Genomic DNA, 16,620 nt, shown 5'->3' on the forward strand with positions numbered 1-16,620 from the left:
CTTGGAGGATGCTCAAAGCCCTGGGGTCCCACAACTGGTACTTCTCATTGGGCAGGAGGGCAGGACAAGGAAGGTCCAGTGGGCTGAGTGCTGAGGGGACTCCTCGCCTCCACATCTGAGCAGCGCCCACCTTCCAGCATGACCTGGGGGCTCCATGAGGCCCAGCGTGTACCACAAACAGCCCCCTTCAGGGAAGCCGAGGCTGCATCCCATGGGGGTCTGGTCTCCAGGAGGCTCTGGTTAGAAGGCCAGTGGGTGTCACTGAGGCTTGGAGTGAGGGCTCAGAATAGGACAGTGATGAGGCCTGGGGAGGCGGCCTGCGGGCCTGACCCTCCCGTCCTGCCAGCTCTCCCTCTGGCCCTCCTGTACCTCAAAGCACCTTCCACATGCTGCCCTGGCCAAGTCCTGGGGTGATGGACCCCAGGAGCCTCAGTCTGTACCTAAGAAGGGAAGAGAGAAGCTTCCAAGAGGAAGTGCCCTTTGAGAGGGGCCTCGAGGGAGGGGTGGAAGTTGGCCACACGGGCAGGGGGAGGGTGGCTGAGGTGGCATCCTGTGGGAAGAGCTCATTCCTGCCCCTCTGTGTTCCAGGTCTCAGTCCTCCATGACCCTGAGGGCAAGGGCAGCCTGGCCTCAGGGCTGTCAAGGGTGACTAGGGGGATGACCGAGTCTAAATGGGCCAAAGAGGGCCCTTCCCACCAGGCAGAGGCATCTTTGCAGGAGAGCCCTCAGGGGTCGCCCAGCTCCCCATCTTCCCAAGACTGAACCACAGAGGAACTTAGACCTTGGGGCCAACCCAGAGCTGGGGTGTTAGGCCTGGCGCCCACCAGTGAGTGGGTCCCAGGGGCTCCATGAACCATAAGTTGTGGACAACACTGTGCGTTTGTGTGTGTGTGGGTGCACATTATTCTCGGGCAATGGTCTGCCACTTCTGTGGGATGCTCGTGGTGGTCCATGGCCCCAAAGGGCAAGAACCCCTGTTCTGGAACATCAGGGCTGGGAGGACCTCCAGGATTCTGCAGAATCAACCCCTGCATTTACCGATGAGGAAACCGAGGCTCAGATGGAAGCGTGCTTTGTCCAAGGTCACCCTGGAAGCTGCTCTCCAGGTCCAGGGCCTCAACACACCCTCTAGAGCAGTGTTTCTCAGTGCCATGGGAGGGGTCCCTGCCTCTGTGTCCCGGGGGTGCCCACCGAGCAGATCCCTCGGCTTCACTCTAAAGGAACTGATACATCAGAGTTCGTGCGCAAACTCTGTTCCAGAGGACAGGGTACATGTGTGCTCACATGTACACATGTGGTGCTTGTGGAGCTGACTTCTGGAGCCACGGTTAAGAGTGTGGCTCTGAGTTCCAAAGGGTACTTTGCTACTAACTTGCTGGGTGTCCTTGGGCAAGTCTCTTGGCCTCTCTGTGCTTTGGTTTCTCCATCTGTAAAATGGGCAGATTAATGATACACCTACCTCGTGTGATTGATGCAGAGATTAAACAAGATAAAGTAAGCCGTCAGCACAGGGCTGGCAGGGGACTCCTGTTCATTTTCCTTCCCTCCCCTGGCTTAGGGCTGGGGGACCGGCTGGCTGGGCATATCTCCTCGAAGCAAGGATGCACTTCACGTCTAGGTGGTGGCTGGTTCACGTTCTGGGCAGGGCAGGCCCTGGGGAGCACCCTTTCTTGAAAAGTCCCTAACACATGCCCCTTGCAGCTCTTTCTGAGCACTGACCCAGGGAGCAGCCGCCTTGATGGGCCGGGCCTCACCCACCCTGGGACCTTCCCAGCCCCAGGGACGCAGCAGGCACTCAGTAAGGGGGTGGACGCTCTGCCTGACGCCCAGGGGCAGCTGGAGGCCTCTACCACCTTGAAAAGCGTTACCAAGAACATGACAACTCTGCCCCAGGAAACAAAAGGATGCCTCACGTGGGCTGAGCCCTTCATGGGCAAAGGACTGAGCAGCGCTGGAATCACAGCCCTGTCACTTGCCACTGCTGACAAACACTTACTGGGCACCTGTGAGGTGAGGCTCTATTCTTGGCACTGGGACAGGGGTGAGGGGGTAGGTACAATGTGAAGAAAACAGAAACAGACCAGAGTCTGCCCTTGTGCATCTGCAGCTCAGCCTTCCCCCAGCTCCCGCCACGGTCATTTTTCCATTTGGCAGGAGGATGGGGAGAGGGGTCGCAGAGAAGGCACACCTGCATCTTAAGCTTCTTGGCCAGGAAGCAACGCACCATCTGCTTCAACTGACAAGAACCAGTCCCGTGGCCCTTGTGAAATGCAAGGGGGCGTGGGAGGTGTGGTCTGGGGCCGGTCAGAGGCTTCCCCACAGCCCTACACTCTGGAGGGAGCGCTTCGGGGGTCAGTGGATGTCTGTGCTGTGGCCCTGAGCGGGGAGTGTGCTGGGCGTTCAAGGATCAGTAGGGGGTCCAGGTGGCTGGAGTAGAGCGAGAGTTGGGGGTGATGGGAGCTGAGGTCAGAGATAATGGGGCAGACTGCACAGGGGCCATTGCTGGGTCTTTGACTTGTCTTCTGAGCCAGCTGGAGTCCCTGGAGGTGCCACGCCGGGAGGGCCATGACCCACCTCCTTTGAACTGGCTCCCCCTAGTGGCTGTGGAGAATAGACCGCAGGGGGCAGGTGGGAACAGGAGCCTGGTAAGGAGGCTGCTGCCGTGGTCCAGGCGCCTCGGATGCGGATGGGAGGCAGTGACATCAGGACACTCTGAAGGCAAAGACAACAGGACTTCCAGGTGGGCCGTGAAGGACAAAGGCGGCAAGGCCACGCCCCAGGGTGTCAGACTGGACCCTGGGAGGGTGGAGCTGGGAAAGTGATAGAGGAAGTGAGCTTCTGGATGTGTGTGTGGCATCCGGAGGTTGCTTCTGGCTGTGCTGGGAAGTCACTTAGACCTCCAAGTGGGAACCTGAGCCTCACTGAGACTCAGTTCCTCACCTGTAAGATGGCGGTAACACACTCACCTGTCGGCTCACTGAGAGGGTTACTTGACAGGATGGCTGTGAGTGGCTGGAGGTGAATGAGGTTCGCTGGGCGTGGGGTCAAGGGCAGTGCGGGGCAGCCTGCTGTGGAGAGGAGGGGTGGTGGGGTGTGGGGGTGGCAGGGAAGAAGGGCCTCTCAGAACCACCTGGGGCCTTTTGCCGACTCTTGGTCTCCTTCCTCACCCACGGCCCCAGGTCAGATCACTGCTGGAACTTCCTGGCCCTAGAGGGTGGGGACAGACCAACTCCAGCCCAGCAGGGAGCACTCGCCGGGGGTCCTGAGAGCTCAGCTCCCGTGCTGGCTTGGCCACTCCTCGCGGTGGGTGGGACTTGGTTCAGGGGCCTCCATGCCTGAGTTTTTCATCTGTCAAACGAGCCGGGCCACGGGCCTCATCACGGAAGTGCGGGGAGCACTCCCAAAGTTTGCAGGTCCCCAGGGAAGGGCAGCCCGGGCCCAGGGGGCTGGCACTGCCACACACATTCCCACTGAAGTGGGGTCCCCCGCCCCACCCCCGGCCCTGGGTGGGTCACAGACTCCCCACGCAGCCCAGCCCTCATGGGGAGAGGCGGTCACAGAGCAGTAACACTTTTATTCCCATCAGCGATGCCGACGGGGCCTGACCTTTTACAAAGAAGAATGTTAGGGGAGAGGAAGAGGCGTGAGGGCACCGGGGCCTCCGTTCTCGATGCCCCGACCCCTCTGCCCACCCTGCCAGCCAGGCCTCCGGACCTGAGGCGGGTGAGGGCTCCCTGGAGGGCTCCCAAGGCAAGACCATCTACCAGCCGAGTCGAAGGTGAGAGCGGGGAGGCCTGGGTCCAGCAAAGCTCCTCTGGCGCAGACAGCAAACGGAGAAGGGCGCAGAAGGTGGCGTTTCCCTTGGTAACCAGTCCTGGGCTCTCGGGCGCCCCCTGCAGCCTCAGGGCGGGCCCTGCTGGCTGCGCCTCTCCTCCAGCGCCCTGCACACCCACATGGACACCACGGTGGCATTCCCATCGTTGAACTGCACGATGAACGGGTGGCCCTGTGGGGAAGAGGAGGAAGCAGTGATGCCCGTTCCCCAGACTCCGCACCTCACACTTTCCAAGGCCTGTTCTCAGCCTTCCCCAGAGGCCCTGTGAAGTGAGGAGGGCAGCTCCAGCCCCGTTCCACAGCCCAGACGACTGAGGCCTGAGGCGGAGCACGGACAAGCCCGTCTGGGGCGCTCACTCGGCCTCGTGCTCCGCTACCTTCTCCCGAAACTCCAGCCGGCCTGGAAGGTCCCCAGGACTGTGGGCCTGTCTTAACTCCACACCGCCTGGCCCTTCCTCAGCCCAGCATCGCTGTAACAGCTGGCCAGCGAGGCCTGGCTCCTGAGTTGCCAGCGGTCCAGTCCAGCTGCTGCCCAGAGACGAGGATCACCTGGTTTTCAGAGGCTGCATCAACCCCAGCTTTCTTTTTTGTCTCAAGCTCTCCTGGGAACAAATCACCATCTTTGGGGTGGAGGGAAGGCAAAGAGTCAGGGAGAGGAAGGATGTGCTGGCTTGGCTCCTGGTGGGAAGCTGGGGACCAGGGACGGGACTTTGGAGGGCGGCGCAGTCTCCCCGAGGCCATCTCGGGCTCCAACCTAATCAGCCTGCAGGCAGGCCAGGTTATACTTAAGTCAGCCCCCTCCCCTGCTGCCCTGGAGAGGAAGATGTCTGCTCCCAATCTGAGGGCCTCCTCCGCAGATTCCAGGGAAGGTCGGAAGATAGCAGGGGTAGCCGCGGGCTCACCCTGGCCACAGGTCAAAGGTGAAAGGAAAATGGCAAAGCATTCTCTTCCCTCCACTTCCCCAAGTGCTTCTCTGCTAAGGAACACACACCTGGCAGCCTCCTCTCCTACCAAAAGCTTTGTAGCCTGAGGCTCAGGGAGCCTCGGTGGGCGGGCGAGCAGAGAGAATGGGGGACCCCCAGCCCCTTCTCTCCCTTCCATCCAGTTCCGGCTTCCCCGCTCCCTCCTGCCTCCTGAGCCCTCCTTGGGTCCCCTCTGGTCTCCCCTCTGGCCAGGCTGGGCTTTTGAGGCAGCTTCCCTGTACATTCCAGTCTTGACCTGCAGCCCTGGGGACAACCAGCCCCTGGCAACCTGCTTGAAGCCCCCAGCTGTCCCACAAGGAGCTCGTCACATGGCTGGAAGCGACTGGGCCCAGGGCCCAGATGCCTGGGATGCCCAGACCCTACCGTCTTTGGGAGCAGTCAAGGACAAGGGTGGGGGAGGGAAACGCATGGCCAGACCTAAGATGTCTCTGAGGACGGGAAGGAAGGATATCCAGGCTTCCTCACTCGGGGCTGACGCCGTGTCCCTTACCCAGTTTCCCCAATTCAGACAAGAAAAAATCAGCCCCAGAAGCATCCTGCACGGGTGTAGCTCAGAGGCACACAGAACACTGCCAAGGGAGCAAGGAGGAAGGGAACTCGGCTTAGAGGATGCAAAGGGCACCCAACCCAGGGCAGGGCCTCACCAAGGCCACGGGAGAGCTGGGCCCGGTGCCCAGCTGGGTGCCCCCTGTGATCTGTACGTGGCTCCCAACACACCTGCAGCCCCCTCCCCCGCAGGGAGCAGGCGCCCAGCGCAGACTGCCGCGGGGGAAGGGCGCTGGGGGTCAGCTTGGGTGGATGCCCCGCAGGAGGCGCAGGCCTGGGTGGGGCTCCGTCTCGTTTCTCATATGCTCTCCCTCCCCCAATCCCAATATACATAACCCCACCTTGTGCGTGCCCCCCTAAACCGGGGCCTTGACAGAGGGGATTCTTCCTGGAGTCAGTGTGCACGTTTCCTTTCCAGGAGGCTCAGAGGAGGCGACCTTGCGCCCTTCTGAAGAACAAAGGGAGAAGCTGTGCTCGGAGCCGACAGGCCCCTCCCCCCCAGCCCAGGGTAGCACAGTGTCACTTTCCCAGAATGCCTGGTGACTTTGGGGGCCATATGCTCCATCTCTGTTATCATCTGTTCAGCAACAAGCAGAGCGGAACTGCAGGAGGGGAGAGAGGAGGCTCCTCCAGTTATGGGCAGGCTGCTGGCCGCACGGCAGGGAGCGCTGTGCCCAGGTGCCCCGGGCGGGGGAGGAGGAGAGGGTCGGCCCCCGCCGCTCTGGTGGAGACTCTGCCCCTTTCCTGCCCGCCTTGCCTGGGAGGCGGCCCTCGTCTCCTGTGTACCCCTGATGCTCTAAACCACCCTGCACGGGAGTGACCTAGACAAGCGGTTTTGTCCCCAGCCACTGTTGAGGGGTTCGCGAGGGCTGGGAAGGGGAACCCCAGAGGGAGGAAGAGAAGGGAGAGAGACAGACTCGGAGGGGAGACCCCAGCCTCTCCAGGCATCCTGGCTGTGCCAGGTGATCTTGGGAGCTGTAGGCTCCTGGCCCACCATGTGATAGACACACTGAGAAAGCCACTGTGTGGGGAGTGAGCACAGAGAGTTGTAGAGAGGGAAGCAGAGTGGAGATGGCACTAGGGACCCCAGGGGCCAGGCCTGGCAGCATCTCTGTCTCCAGGCTCCCTGTGCACCTCACAGTCTGGGGTGGAGGCACTGAGTCACAAAGATGGGCACGACAACCCCCACTTTGCAGAAGAGGAAGTGGAGACCGCAGGCTCATGGTGGACCTGCCTGGGCTCCCACAGCTGGGACTGGATCACAAGTCTGTAACCCAAACCCACCACCTGGGGCTCTCCCTGGGCTGAACTGGGCAGGCAGAGGCAGGAGAATCAACACCCAGGTTGCAATTCCCCCTCGCCTTATTTCTGCCACGTGATTCAGGCCCGCCTGGCACGAGACGGGGTCCTGACCTCTGTGAGCACCACCCCGGGACACCCTGGGAGAACACTCTGTCGCTCTGACTTGACTCCCTCTCCTCCCATCAGCCCAGCCCTGTGTGGGAAGCAGGGAAAGTATACCATCACCCCATTTTACAGACGAGGAAACTGAGGCCTGGGGAGGCGATGTGACTGCTTAAGTGCTGGGGCTGAACTCCGGTCTTCTGGTTTCTGCTTTAGTACATTCTCAGGGTACATCCCCTGTGACCCTGACGTGGTCCCATCTCCCTGGAGCCAGGACACCCACATCCTGCTCATGAAGAGCACCCCCCACGCAAGGTGACCGCCCAGGACACCCAGGCCTCCGTCTCCCGCACAGACAGCGGGTTAGCCGCTCCTCTGCAGAGGCTGGCGGGGAGCGTGCCAGGCTGGAGCTGCTGAACCATCTCACTGGCCTCATCACCAGGCAGTGGGAGCCACTCTCATTTCCCGGATTCTCTCAGGGCCAATTGCGACAATTAAACCGGCGAGGGTTGAAGTATAATGGTCCACAAACTTCGCCACAGAAGATGGAGACATAATGAAGGGAAAAGGATGGGATTGCAGGAGGCAGGATGGAGCCAAAAGTGGGACACAGGGGAGAGCGAGGGAGGCGAGGCAACCCCAACCACAGTGGGCGCGGCCCCCACCCCACCGCGGGCCGAGGAGCCGCCGGGGCTCGCCAGTAACTCGAGAAGGAGAGGAACCGGGGTGGTCAGTCCATCTCCTCTCCTGGGCTGTAGTCTCACCAGAGTTTGGCTCCCCACTTCCGTAATAACGTCTCCAACTGATGCCTGCCCGTTTCATACGAGATGCCTTCCTGACGACTGACCACAGGACCTCCCTACGTGGACAGCACCCCTTGGGCGCACAGGAGGTGGAGGCGGGGAGCCATCCGCCGGGGTGGGGGGCAGGTGTGGCCGGAGGCTGAGGCCAGGGCTCCTTCACTGACACCTCACTCTCTGCCCTTAGCTGGGCTTTGAGTTCCTTCCCAAATGGGAACTGACCTATTTGGGGTCTCTGCAGTTTCTTCTCTTGTACGAGCCCCTAAAGAACTCTGTGCACGTGAATCACTTCATCACTTGCCAGTGTGGCTGCCGGCCTGCTGGAGCACCTGGCACGTAGTAGGGCCTCAATTAGCCGTAGGCCTGCGGCAGGAAAAAGTCACCCGCCGGTTCTGTCTGCATCTATTCACTGCGCCCTTCTGGCTGCCTTGGTTACGTGGCCTTGAACCGACCCAGCAGGCCCATTCACTGACAGAGGAAACCAAGACACCAGTAAGTGCGACCTGGGGCAAGGTCTCAGAGCGCAGAGGACGTGGCAGAGTTAAGGTCTGAGCCCAGGACGGCTTTCTGCCACGGGGACACTGCGCTACTGTGCTCAACGAGGTCGGGCACAGTGAGTCTTAAATTTCCACTTCTTGAAAAGAAAATGTGGTTCATTATTTTTAACCAGTAATTTTTTAACCGACAAACTGAAATTCTGGTGGCAAAAAGGCACACTGTATCTTCCCTCCTCAAAGTTGTGCCAGGTACTGCTAAATCAAGTAATTTATTTAATACTCATCAACTCTATTAAGAATTATATCGCACCCATTTTATAGAGGAGGAAGCTAAAGCACAGAAAGATGAAGGAATCTGTCCAGGACTGCAGTGCCTGAACGTAGCATTTTCTCCAGAGCTCAAGCCGTCAGCTGCTATTCTGTCTGGCTTCACCAGCGCCAGGGCTGGAGGATGGTGACGTCCACCCCGCAGGACAGCTGGCCCTCAGAGCCGCAGAAGCAGGCAGCCAATAGCTCCGGCTTCCCTGGTTCTCTGTTCCTTCTCGGTGGGTCTAGAATCTAAAGAAGAAATTTTCCAGGGCTACAGAGACTACATACCCTAGAGATAAGGGAGGAAAAAAACAATGAGAAATAGGATGCCTGGCAGGCAGCAGACTGCACCCCAAACCCAGGATCTGCTCGGCGGGGCCTTTCTCCACATCTCCTCCCAGCAGGTGCCATCCCTCCCAGAACAGAGGTGTCCAAGCAAGAGCACACCCTTGTTCTGCTGTGTTAGCATCATCTGAGTCCTTCTTATCCTTGCACGAGACTGGGAGCCACCTGAGGGCAGGGAAGTGCTAATCACAGAGGAACCACCAGGGGAAGTTGGTTGGATGGACGGGTAGGTTACGGCGCTTCCCAGGAGAGATGCACTGCGGGTTGGGGGTGGGCGGGCCCGGAGAGAAGGCTCCACGAGCGGAGGCCGCTCTAGGCTCCTTAGGGACCTCTCTGGACCACAGGACTCCCCTCCCTCAGGACGAGCTCCAAGTCACCAGGCACCTCCTCTCCCACCAAGGATGCTGCAGGGGACAGAATGCCAAGGACCCACGAGTCCGCTGAAGCAAGAAAGCCCAGCCCAGTCGCACCCTGGCCAAGTCAAAACCAAGTAGAGACCAGCAGGCACTCCAGCGAGGCGCAGGGCCAGGCCCGCCATCAGCAGACGTCCGAGGCAAGGCAAGAGGTCCCTGAGAGGCCAGAGGGGCCAATGCCCACGCACTGCCCACCACTTTGCATTCTCGCTCTGGGCCTGGGAGCCTTGCTCGAAGGCTCTCTGCGTGTCTCTTTGGGGGTCCAGCCCTCGTGGCAGGGGTAACACTTTGTTCCTCTCTCGGCAATAGTGTAGGCTTGGCAGGATCGGATGGGACCCCAGAGACCAGCAGGGCCATGAGGTGTGAGGTGTGTTGGGGCTTCTACAGATGTTTGACTCAAATTATTAAGATATTTTAAGCTATACTTGTTAAAAAAAACTAATTAAAAAAGAACATACACACTCAACTGTGTTCAACTCTAAAGGTGACACTGAACAGTGGCCACGTGTCGCCCGGCATTGCGATGTTAACCGGTTTTCTGCAGCCCTTAGAACAGTCAGCCTGCTTGTGAGATCTCTGGGAATGACTGGCCTGCTTACCCCCGAGCTGGCCCCTGGGAAGGCTGTGGTGGTGCGCTGGGCATCTGACAGAACTCAGGGCTGTGATGTCCACGCACATTGCACGTAGCTATAAAACTGTGGGTACCACACCGGGGGCCGGGTGCACTGAGCCCACAGTGCATGTGTGTCTGCCCAGCCAGGGATGTGGGTCAGGCCCGCTCTGGAGTGTCCAGTGGCGTCAGCTCCTGCAAGCTTGGAGTCCCTTTTGTCTGACCTCCTGATTTACCATAAGCAAGCCATCAACAGCCACTACTGCTGTCAGCAATGAAACTCTACAATAACTTTCCTGCTTTTCCTTTTTTAAGCTTCTACATGGGTTTAACAAACGCCTAAGCAGCGAAGGCAAGCAGGTGAGTCAGGATTTCCTTGATATGGGGCTTCTGAGACGGCATCACAGAGAAGCAGAATGCTGGTGCGGATATTAGACTGTGCCCATCACCTATGACGCCAGCTCCCAGGTTTGTGTGTCCTTCAAGAGAAGTCTCACGGATGCCTTTATAAAGAAGTGTCTACAACGAATACTACCACACTCATGCTACCCCCCCTTCTCCCCCTATATTGAGTTTCTGTATCCATTTTACATAAAAAGCATTCCACTGCAAGAGTTTCAAAACTACCCATCTAACCCCTACCTACCCCGGAGAGAACATCGGATCAGAGAAGTTAAATAATGTAGAGAAGGATGCACAGGTGTCCAGTGGGTGCCAAGCTGCTGACAAGTGGCAGGGCAGTGGGCAGCCGTCCTATTAATCACATGAGCTAGTAAGTCATGACTGTCCCTGGGGTCGGCTCTTCCTTCCAGGCTGGGCTCCCCTGGGCTAATCAACGGGGAGTCAGGGAAGGAGGGGGCTGGGGTTGAGGCTGCAGGGGAGCCCCCCAGGGTGGCTCTACAGGGAGAAGCGAGGCCCCTCCACAGCAATCCTTCCACCTGCCCCAGTGTGGGGTGAGGAGCCCTGGACTGAGTCAGCAAGCCTTCCCTCGCCATCCCAGAAGTTGTGAGGGCTTTGGAAGGACTAGAGGGGAACCCCGGTCCTCGGCTCCATCCTTCCCCAGGAAGGGACTCATGTCATTTCGCGTCTAAGCCCCGCCCCCGGCGGGGAGTGGCAACGCTGGGAGCACGTTCCCGAAGGGAGGCTGCGTTCCAGCCTCAGACCGCTGCTCACCTCCCGGCTCTGAGATCAGGTCCCAGCAAGGCCCATCAGGCCACACCCCTAAGCACACCCTTCAACGCAGATTTCATCGAAGTAAAGCTGACGCTTCCTCTCTGTCATGTCCTGAGGCTTCTCTCCCAGCTTCTCAGCTGGTTTTGAACGCGGGGAGGTTGCTTGCTGGCCTTCCCGCTCCCACCGAATACCCTTGCTCGCTCTGCCTCCTGGGTGGGTTGGGGGATTGCCTGTCCACAGACAGGGCTCCACAGACACACGCTGGGCGTGAGTGATGGTTGTTACTCCTCCACGCAGAATGCACCGGGGGGAGCTGCCGTGAGATGCGGGCGTGGAGACTGGCCTGTGAGCCAGCGTGGCATCTGCCCACCTGCCCAGCCCGGCTCACCTGGGCCGATGCCCCACCTGCAAAGCTTTCTGGGGCACCACGTTTGTTCGGAAAATGTGCCTGCTCAGCCTCTGATCCCTAACGCTTTTCCATGGCTGGGGGTCGGGGCCCCCTTCCAGCCCTTCATTTTCTTTTTAAGACCTCAGAAATGGTTTGCAGCTGTGACATGCCGTTTCAATCAACCTTCCTGAGTTTATTCTGCACAATGGCTACCGAAATAGATGTTTTGTCCCAAATATTCAATTATTAGCAGCAAATTGCTTACCTCTAGCCATCCTAGACGGTACACAGGCATCTATGGGGGTCAAGGAGCTCTCCCCCTCTCATCTGGGCAGATCTATGTGCTCCGACACAGAGTAATTGGTCAGAAAATGGCCCATCGGGAGAGCAGAGGTCTCTGTGAGTCATTCTGCCGCCCGTGTGTACAAGGCAGACACAGGCCCGGAGCAGTGGGGGGTGGGGAGGGGGCACAGGATGATTTCAGGGGCCACCGTGAAGAGGGTAAACACTGGGACGCCAGCACTCATGAGTGTGTGTCGGAGGAGCTGACTCATGTGAGTGGTTGAATGGTGCCACCAGCCCCTGTTAGGGGGGCTGTGGTGGCTGCCTTGTAGGGAACTCAGATGGGACTGGTGGGGTGGGCAGGCAGCAGCCTGGGACTGAGCAGACACCCAGACAAGTCAGGATGTGAGGGTGCCAGAAGGAGAGTGGGGGCCTTGCTCCAATAATGCTGAGGACTCCTGTCCGAGAGGCCGAATCTGCAGCAGGTCCAAGCAGTGAATATGGGGGCCAGTTACAGGCATTTGGATATTCACAGTTTATCCTTTGGTGTGATGGTTAAGGAGTGGTGAAGGTTTAAAGACACAATGCTCAGAAGGATGGATTCTCTCCGCCCTCTTTCTTCTTCCTTTTCCTTTCTTAAACTCTGAGACCTGGGCTGTGTGTGTAGGTGCGTGTGTGTGCACGCATATGTGGGCATGTGAGTGTGCAGAAGGGGAGGGAAGAGACGGCGAGCCCCAGCACAGTTTCTGGCCACACAGTGGGCGCTCAGTAGGTTTGCTGAACATAACAGGATGGAGTGATTCTGACAGCGAGTGAATGAAGAGATGACAAGAGACTGAGACAGCCTAAAAGCCCTCCCCGCGACAAACTCCGAGCCATGCCAGATAAAATGGAACTTCTTTTTAAAAAGCATAATAAGTGAACTCGTAAGAAAGAAGGAAATCTACAAGTGCCAAAAATGAAGAGGGAGCTGAAAACCAGAAGTAGAAATAGTGTGAGTGGAGATCTTGTGACCTGAGGGAGGCTGTCAGTCCCAGGAATGTAAGATGTGGGAAATGTGAAGAATTAATTGGAAGCAGGATGCAAGGCCCACCTGGGGAGCTGGCCTGGGACCCCTGAGCAAAGCTTGCAGCTGCACTGGGAGTGAGCGAGGAAAAGTCTGCCCGTCAGCAGAGGGGGTGCTGTGCAAGGTGGCTCCGAGAGGGCCACCCAAGAATACAGAGAGCAGGCTGAGCCTCGTGCACAGTGGGGTCCCCTGGATCACTGTGGCGGGATGAGGACGAAAGGCCCACAAACTAGCGTAACATCAGTGTTGATCCAGCAACACTCTGTGGAGTGTGTCTCCGGTGCCTGAGAAAAACCACTCCAGACCAACACTTCTGGAATTCAGCTGTTGCCACGGTAATAAGCCCCACCCAGCATGAGCTTAAAATAGAAATTTCAAAACTGTGAGGAAACAATTCACCATGGATGAGAGTCAGCAGACAAGACACACAGGAAGATGAGAGCTCTCAGAACTGAGATAATGGAAAAATAATTGGGAAGGAAATGTTTTAAAAAGTACACTTGAAAAGACTGAAGATACAAAAGAAGAAACTGAAACACTAAGAATGAGATATTATGACAAAGAGAACAGTAGGCTGGACATAGCTGAGGAGAGGCTTAGCAAGCTAGAAGAAAGGTCTGAGAAAATTACCCAGAGCAGTATGAAGTAGCAAGAGATAAACTAACAAAATAAATAAATAAATAAATAAAGTAAAATAAAATAAAAAATTTTTTTAATGTGAAAGAGAAAAGGAGGAAAGAATGGGAAGTGCCCAGACCCAGCAGGGTAGGGACAATGTCCAAAGAGGCAAACAGCTGAAAATTCTGAGAACTGGTGAAAGACATCAATTTTCAGATTCAAAAATCACAATGACCCCAAATAGAATAAGTAAAACAAAACCTACACCCAGACAAATTGTGGGAAAACTGCACAGAACCAGGAACAGAGATACTACAAGCAACCAGAGAGAAAGACAAATTGCCCAGAAAGGGCAGCAGGCTGGGCAGCCAGCAGATTCTCACCAGCAAGTAGGAGAAGCCAGAGGACAACAGAATATCTTCTAGGCCCTGGGAAAAGCTGTCAGTCTAAACTTCTCTACCCAATTTAAATAAGAAGCAAGAGTTAGGGCGAATGCTAGAACACAAACTCAGACAGTTTTACCCTCACTGACAGAACTCTCAACGTACCTCCAAAAGGAAGAGAAACCATAGCAGGAGGAAGAAAGATCGGACAGGAACGAGGAGGACGTAACTGGTAAACACGTGGATAAATTGCAACAGGCCCTGATTATATAAAATGCCAACAAGAGAAATGGCTAAGTGGGAAGATCTAGAAACAAGATGACAGTGAGGTCCTGGGCTCTGATGACGTGACAGAGGAAGGGACTGATCAGACGCTTGTAGGGTCCTTCTGTCTGGGGGAGAAAGGCTGTGGCAGAGGCTGCTAGCTGCCTCTCAGTATCCACTCCCCCTTCCTCCTGAGTGATTCGAATCCTCATTTTAACAAGGAGCAGTGTCACCCAGCAAAGCAGCCATGTGCCCAGCCTCCCTTGCAGCTAGGTTTGGCCAACGCCATGTGAGCACATATGCTGTGTGCCAATCCTAGAACTGTCCTCAAAGGAAGGGGTGCTTCCACCACCCTTCCTCATTCCTGCTGGCTGGAGCTCAAATGCCCCTTTGTTGGAAAGTTAGAAGAAGCTGCCAGCTGGTCTGCATACCCTACTCCCTGCCTTTCTTTACATGTGTGGGAAATACCCTGCTGTCTTATTTAAGCTGCTTTTTAAACATTTTTTTTTATTGAGTTATAGTCATTTTACAATGTTGTGTCAATTTCCAGTGTAGAGCACAATTTTTCAGTTATACATGAACATATATACATTCATTGTCACATTCTTTTTCACTGTGAGCCACCACAAGATCTTGTATATATTTCCCTGTGCTATACAGTATGATCTTTATTTATCTATTCTGCATATTTAAGCTGCTATTTGCTTTCCTCATATGCAGCTGAAGCCAGTTCTACCCAATATAAAGGTAAGAGATTGAACCTAAGGCTGAGTATTGCTGGGGAGAGGGGTATATTTAGTGATTAACCTTAGGACTTTGCTAAATTAAGTTAGAAAACTTAGGGATAACCAACAGAGGCTAGAAATAGAATATAAGTTTCTAAACCAATGGAAAGGATAAAAGGTAAGAAAATTAATCTAACAGAGTGAAGAAAGGAGAAAAAAGTCAAAAAAGTAGAGAAAAAGTATAAAACAGGATAGTGGGAAAGAATTCAAGTATATCAACAAGCAATAAAGATAGATGATTAAAGTGATCAATTAAAAGTCTTACATAAAATTAAAAACATCAATAGCAGAATGAAGAAATTCATTTAAAACAAAAGAACACAGAAATGGTGAAAACAAAGGGGTTGGAAAACACACGGCAGACAAATACTGACCAGAAGAAGATAGCATAGGTATATTAATATCAGACAAAAATAAAATTTAAAGCAAAATGTATTAGAGATAGAGTCATTACATACAAATAAAAGAAACATTTTTAAGTGAAGACATAACATTTTGATATAGGCCCCTGACATCACCACCTTAAAGCAAATACTGACAAAACTGCAAGGAGAAATAAAGCCACAGATTCTAATAGTAGGAGCTTTAACACAGCTCAGTCCAGAAATTAATATAGATAAATCAGGTAAAAAATTAGTAAGGCCACAAAAGACTTAAATAATACAATGAACAAATCTGACCTAAAGGATGTAAAGATGACACTGCATTCAACAATTAGAGACTCGCATTCCTTTCAAGCAAAGAGAGAACACTGAAAAAAACCTCCACAGTGCAGCAGAGCAGTCGCAGCAAATAACGAAGATCTGATAGTATCCCAGCCACGGGCTCTGACCACAGTGCATGGAAAGTAGGCAACAATTCAAGACAACAAAACGTCTCTGAGTATTTGCAAATAAAAAAATATTCCTAAAGCATTCATGGGTCAAAAAAGAAATCCTAACTGAAATTGGAAATTACTTAGGACTGAAGGACAAGGAAAACACTGCATGTAAATACCTGAGGGGTGCAGCTAAAGCAGTACTTAGAGGGCAATTTATAGTTTTATATGGCTACATTAAGGGAAAAAAAACCCTGGAAATTTACGAGTTAGGTGTTCAGTTCGACAAGTTATAAACAGAACAAAAAGTAAATCCAAAGAAAACAGAAACTGAAAAAAAATAATGAACACCAAGGAATCAAACAGAAAGATAGCAAAGAGATGGTCAAATCAATAAAATACTGGTTCTTGAAGAAGATTAGTAAAGAACTAACCTCTGACAAAATTAGTAAAGAGAGGACACAAGCAAACATCATTAGGAATGAAAAAAAGGATACATAACTACCAATCTAGCAAAAATTTTAAATAACAAGGGTATACCAGATGAATGATATGAGGCCACCATAGCTGAACATGCATAGTGATGACTTGTCAGCAGACACAGTGAGTGTGAGTGAGTGAGTGTGAGTGTGTGTGTGTGAGTGTGTGTGTATGAGTGTGTGTGTGAGTGACGGTGGGGGCAGTGGGAAGGGTGACAATGGTGGCGACTGGAAGGTGCCAACGAGCACTGACAAACCCTCATGCTGGCAGCTGAATCACAGGTTTCCAGCCCTGGTATCACACTTTTAACTTTTCAAAACACTGCATATCCATTGCCTCCTCTCGTTTCAAGAAGCATCCAATTAAGTAAGGGCTGTTACCTCTTAAAATCTTAGTAACAGCTTTTCTAGTTTCGTAATAAGGAGAAACAACCATTCACACAAAGACTGAAGCTAAAGTAGAGCTTTTTTTGATGACATTAAATCAACAAAAGACACCGAGGAAAAGCTGCTAAAGACACCAGATGTCGAACTTTTGGGTAAATAACTTTAACTGAAGTGACTTCTTTTTTTCTTAAATTTTTTTTTTTTTTTTTTTTTTTACTGTTTCCAGCTATGATGCCC

The 16,620-nt window shown here is 54.2% G+C and overlaps 1 protein-coding gene across 6 annotated transcripts in view; it reads right to left on the bottom strand.

Annotated features, from left to right (window-relative positions):
* Positions 1-3,554: 3,554 nt before the first annotated feature.
* The window catches only part of MAP2K5 (mitogen-activated protein kinase kinase 5), a 235,646-nt gene continuing 222,580 nt past the window's right edge, over positions 3,555-16,620 (bottom strand). For all 6 annotated transcript variants that reach the window (XM_006184035.3, XM_032480890.1, XM_032480891.1 and 3 more), the window contains one exon: positions 3,555-4,006. In XM_006184035.3, the coding sequence (XP_006184097.1) occupies positions 3,902-4,006 (105 nt within the window). In that variant the 3' untranslated portion in view covers positions 3,555-3,901. The remainder of the gene's footprint in view (positions 4,007-16,620) is intronic.

This window comes from Camelus ferus, chromosome 6, assembly GCF_009834535.1.
Source record: "Camelus ferus isolate YT-003-E chromosome 6, BCGSAC_Cfer_1.0, whole genome shotgun sequence".
NCBI lineage: Eukaryota > Metazoa > Chordata > Mammalia > Artiodactyla > Camelidae > Camelus > Camelus ferus.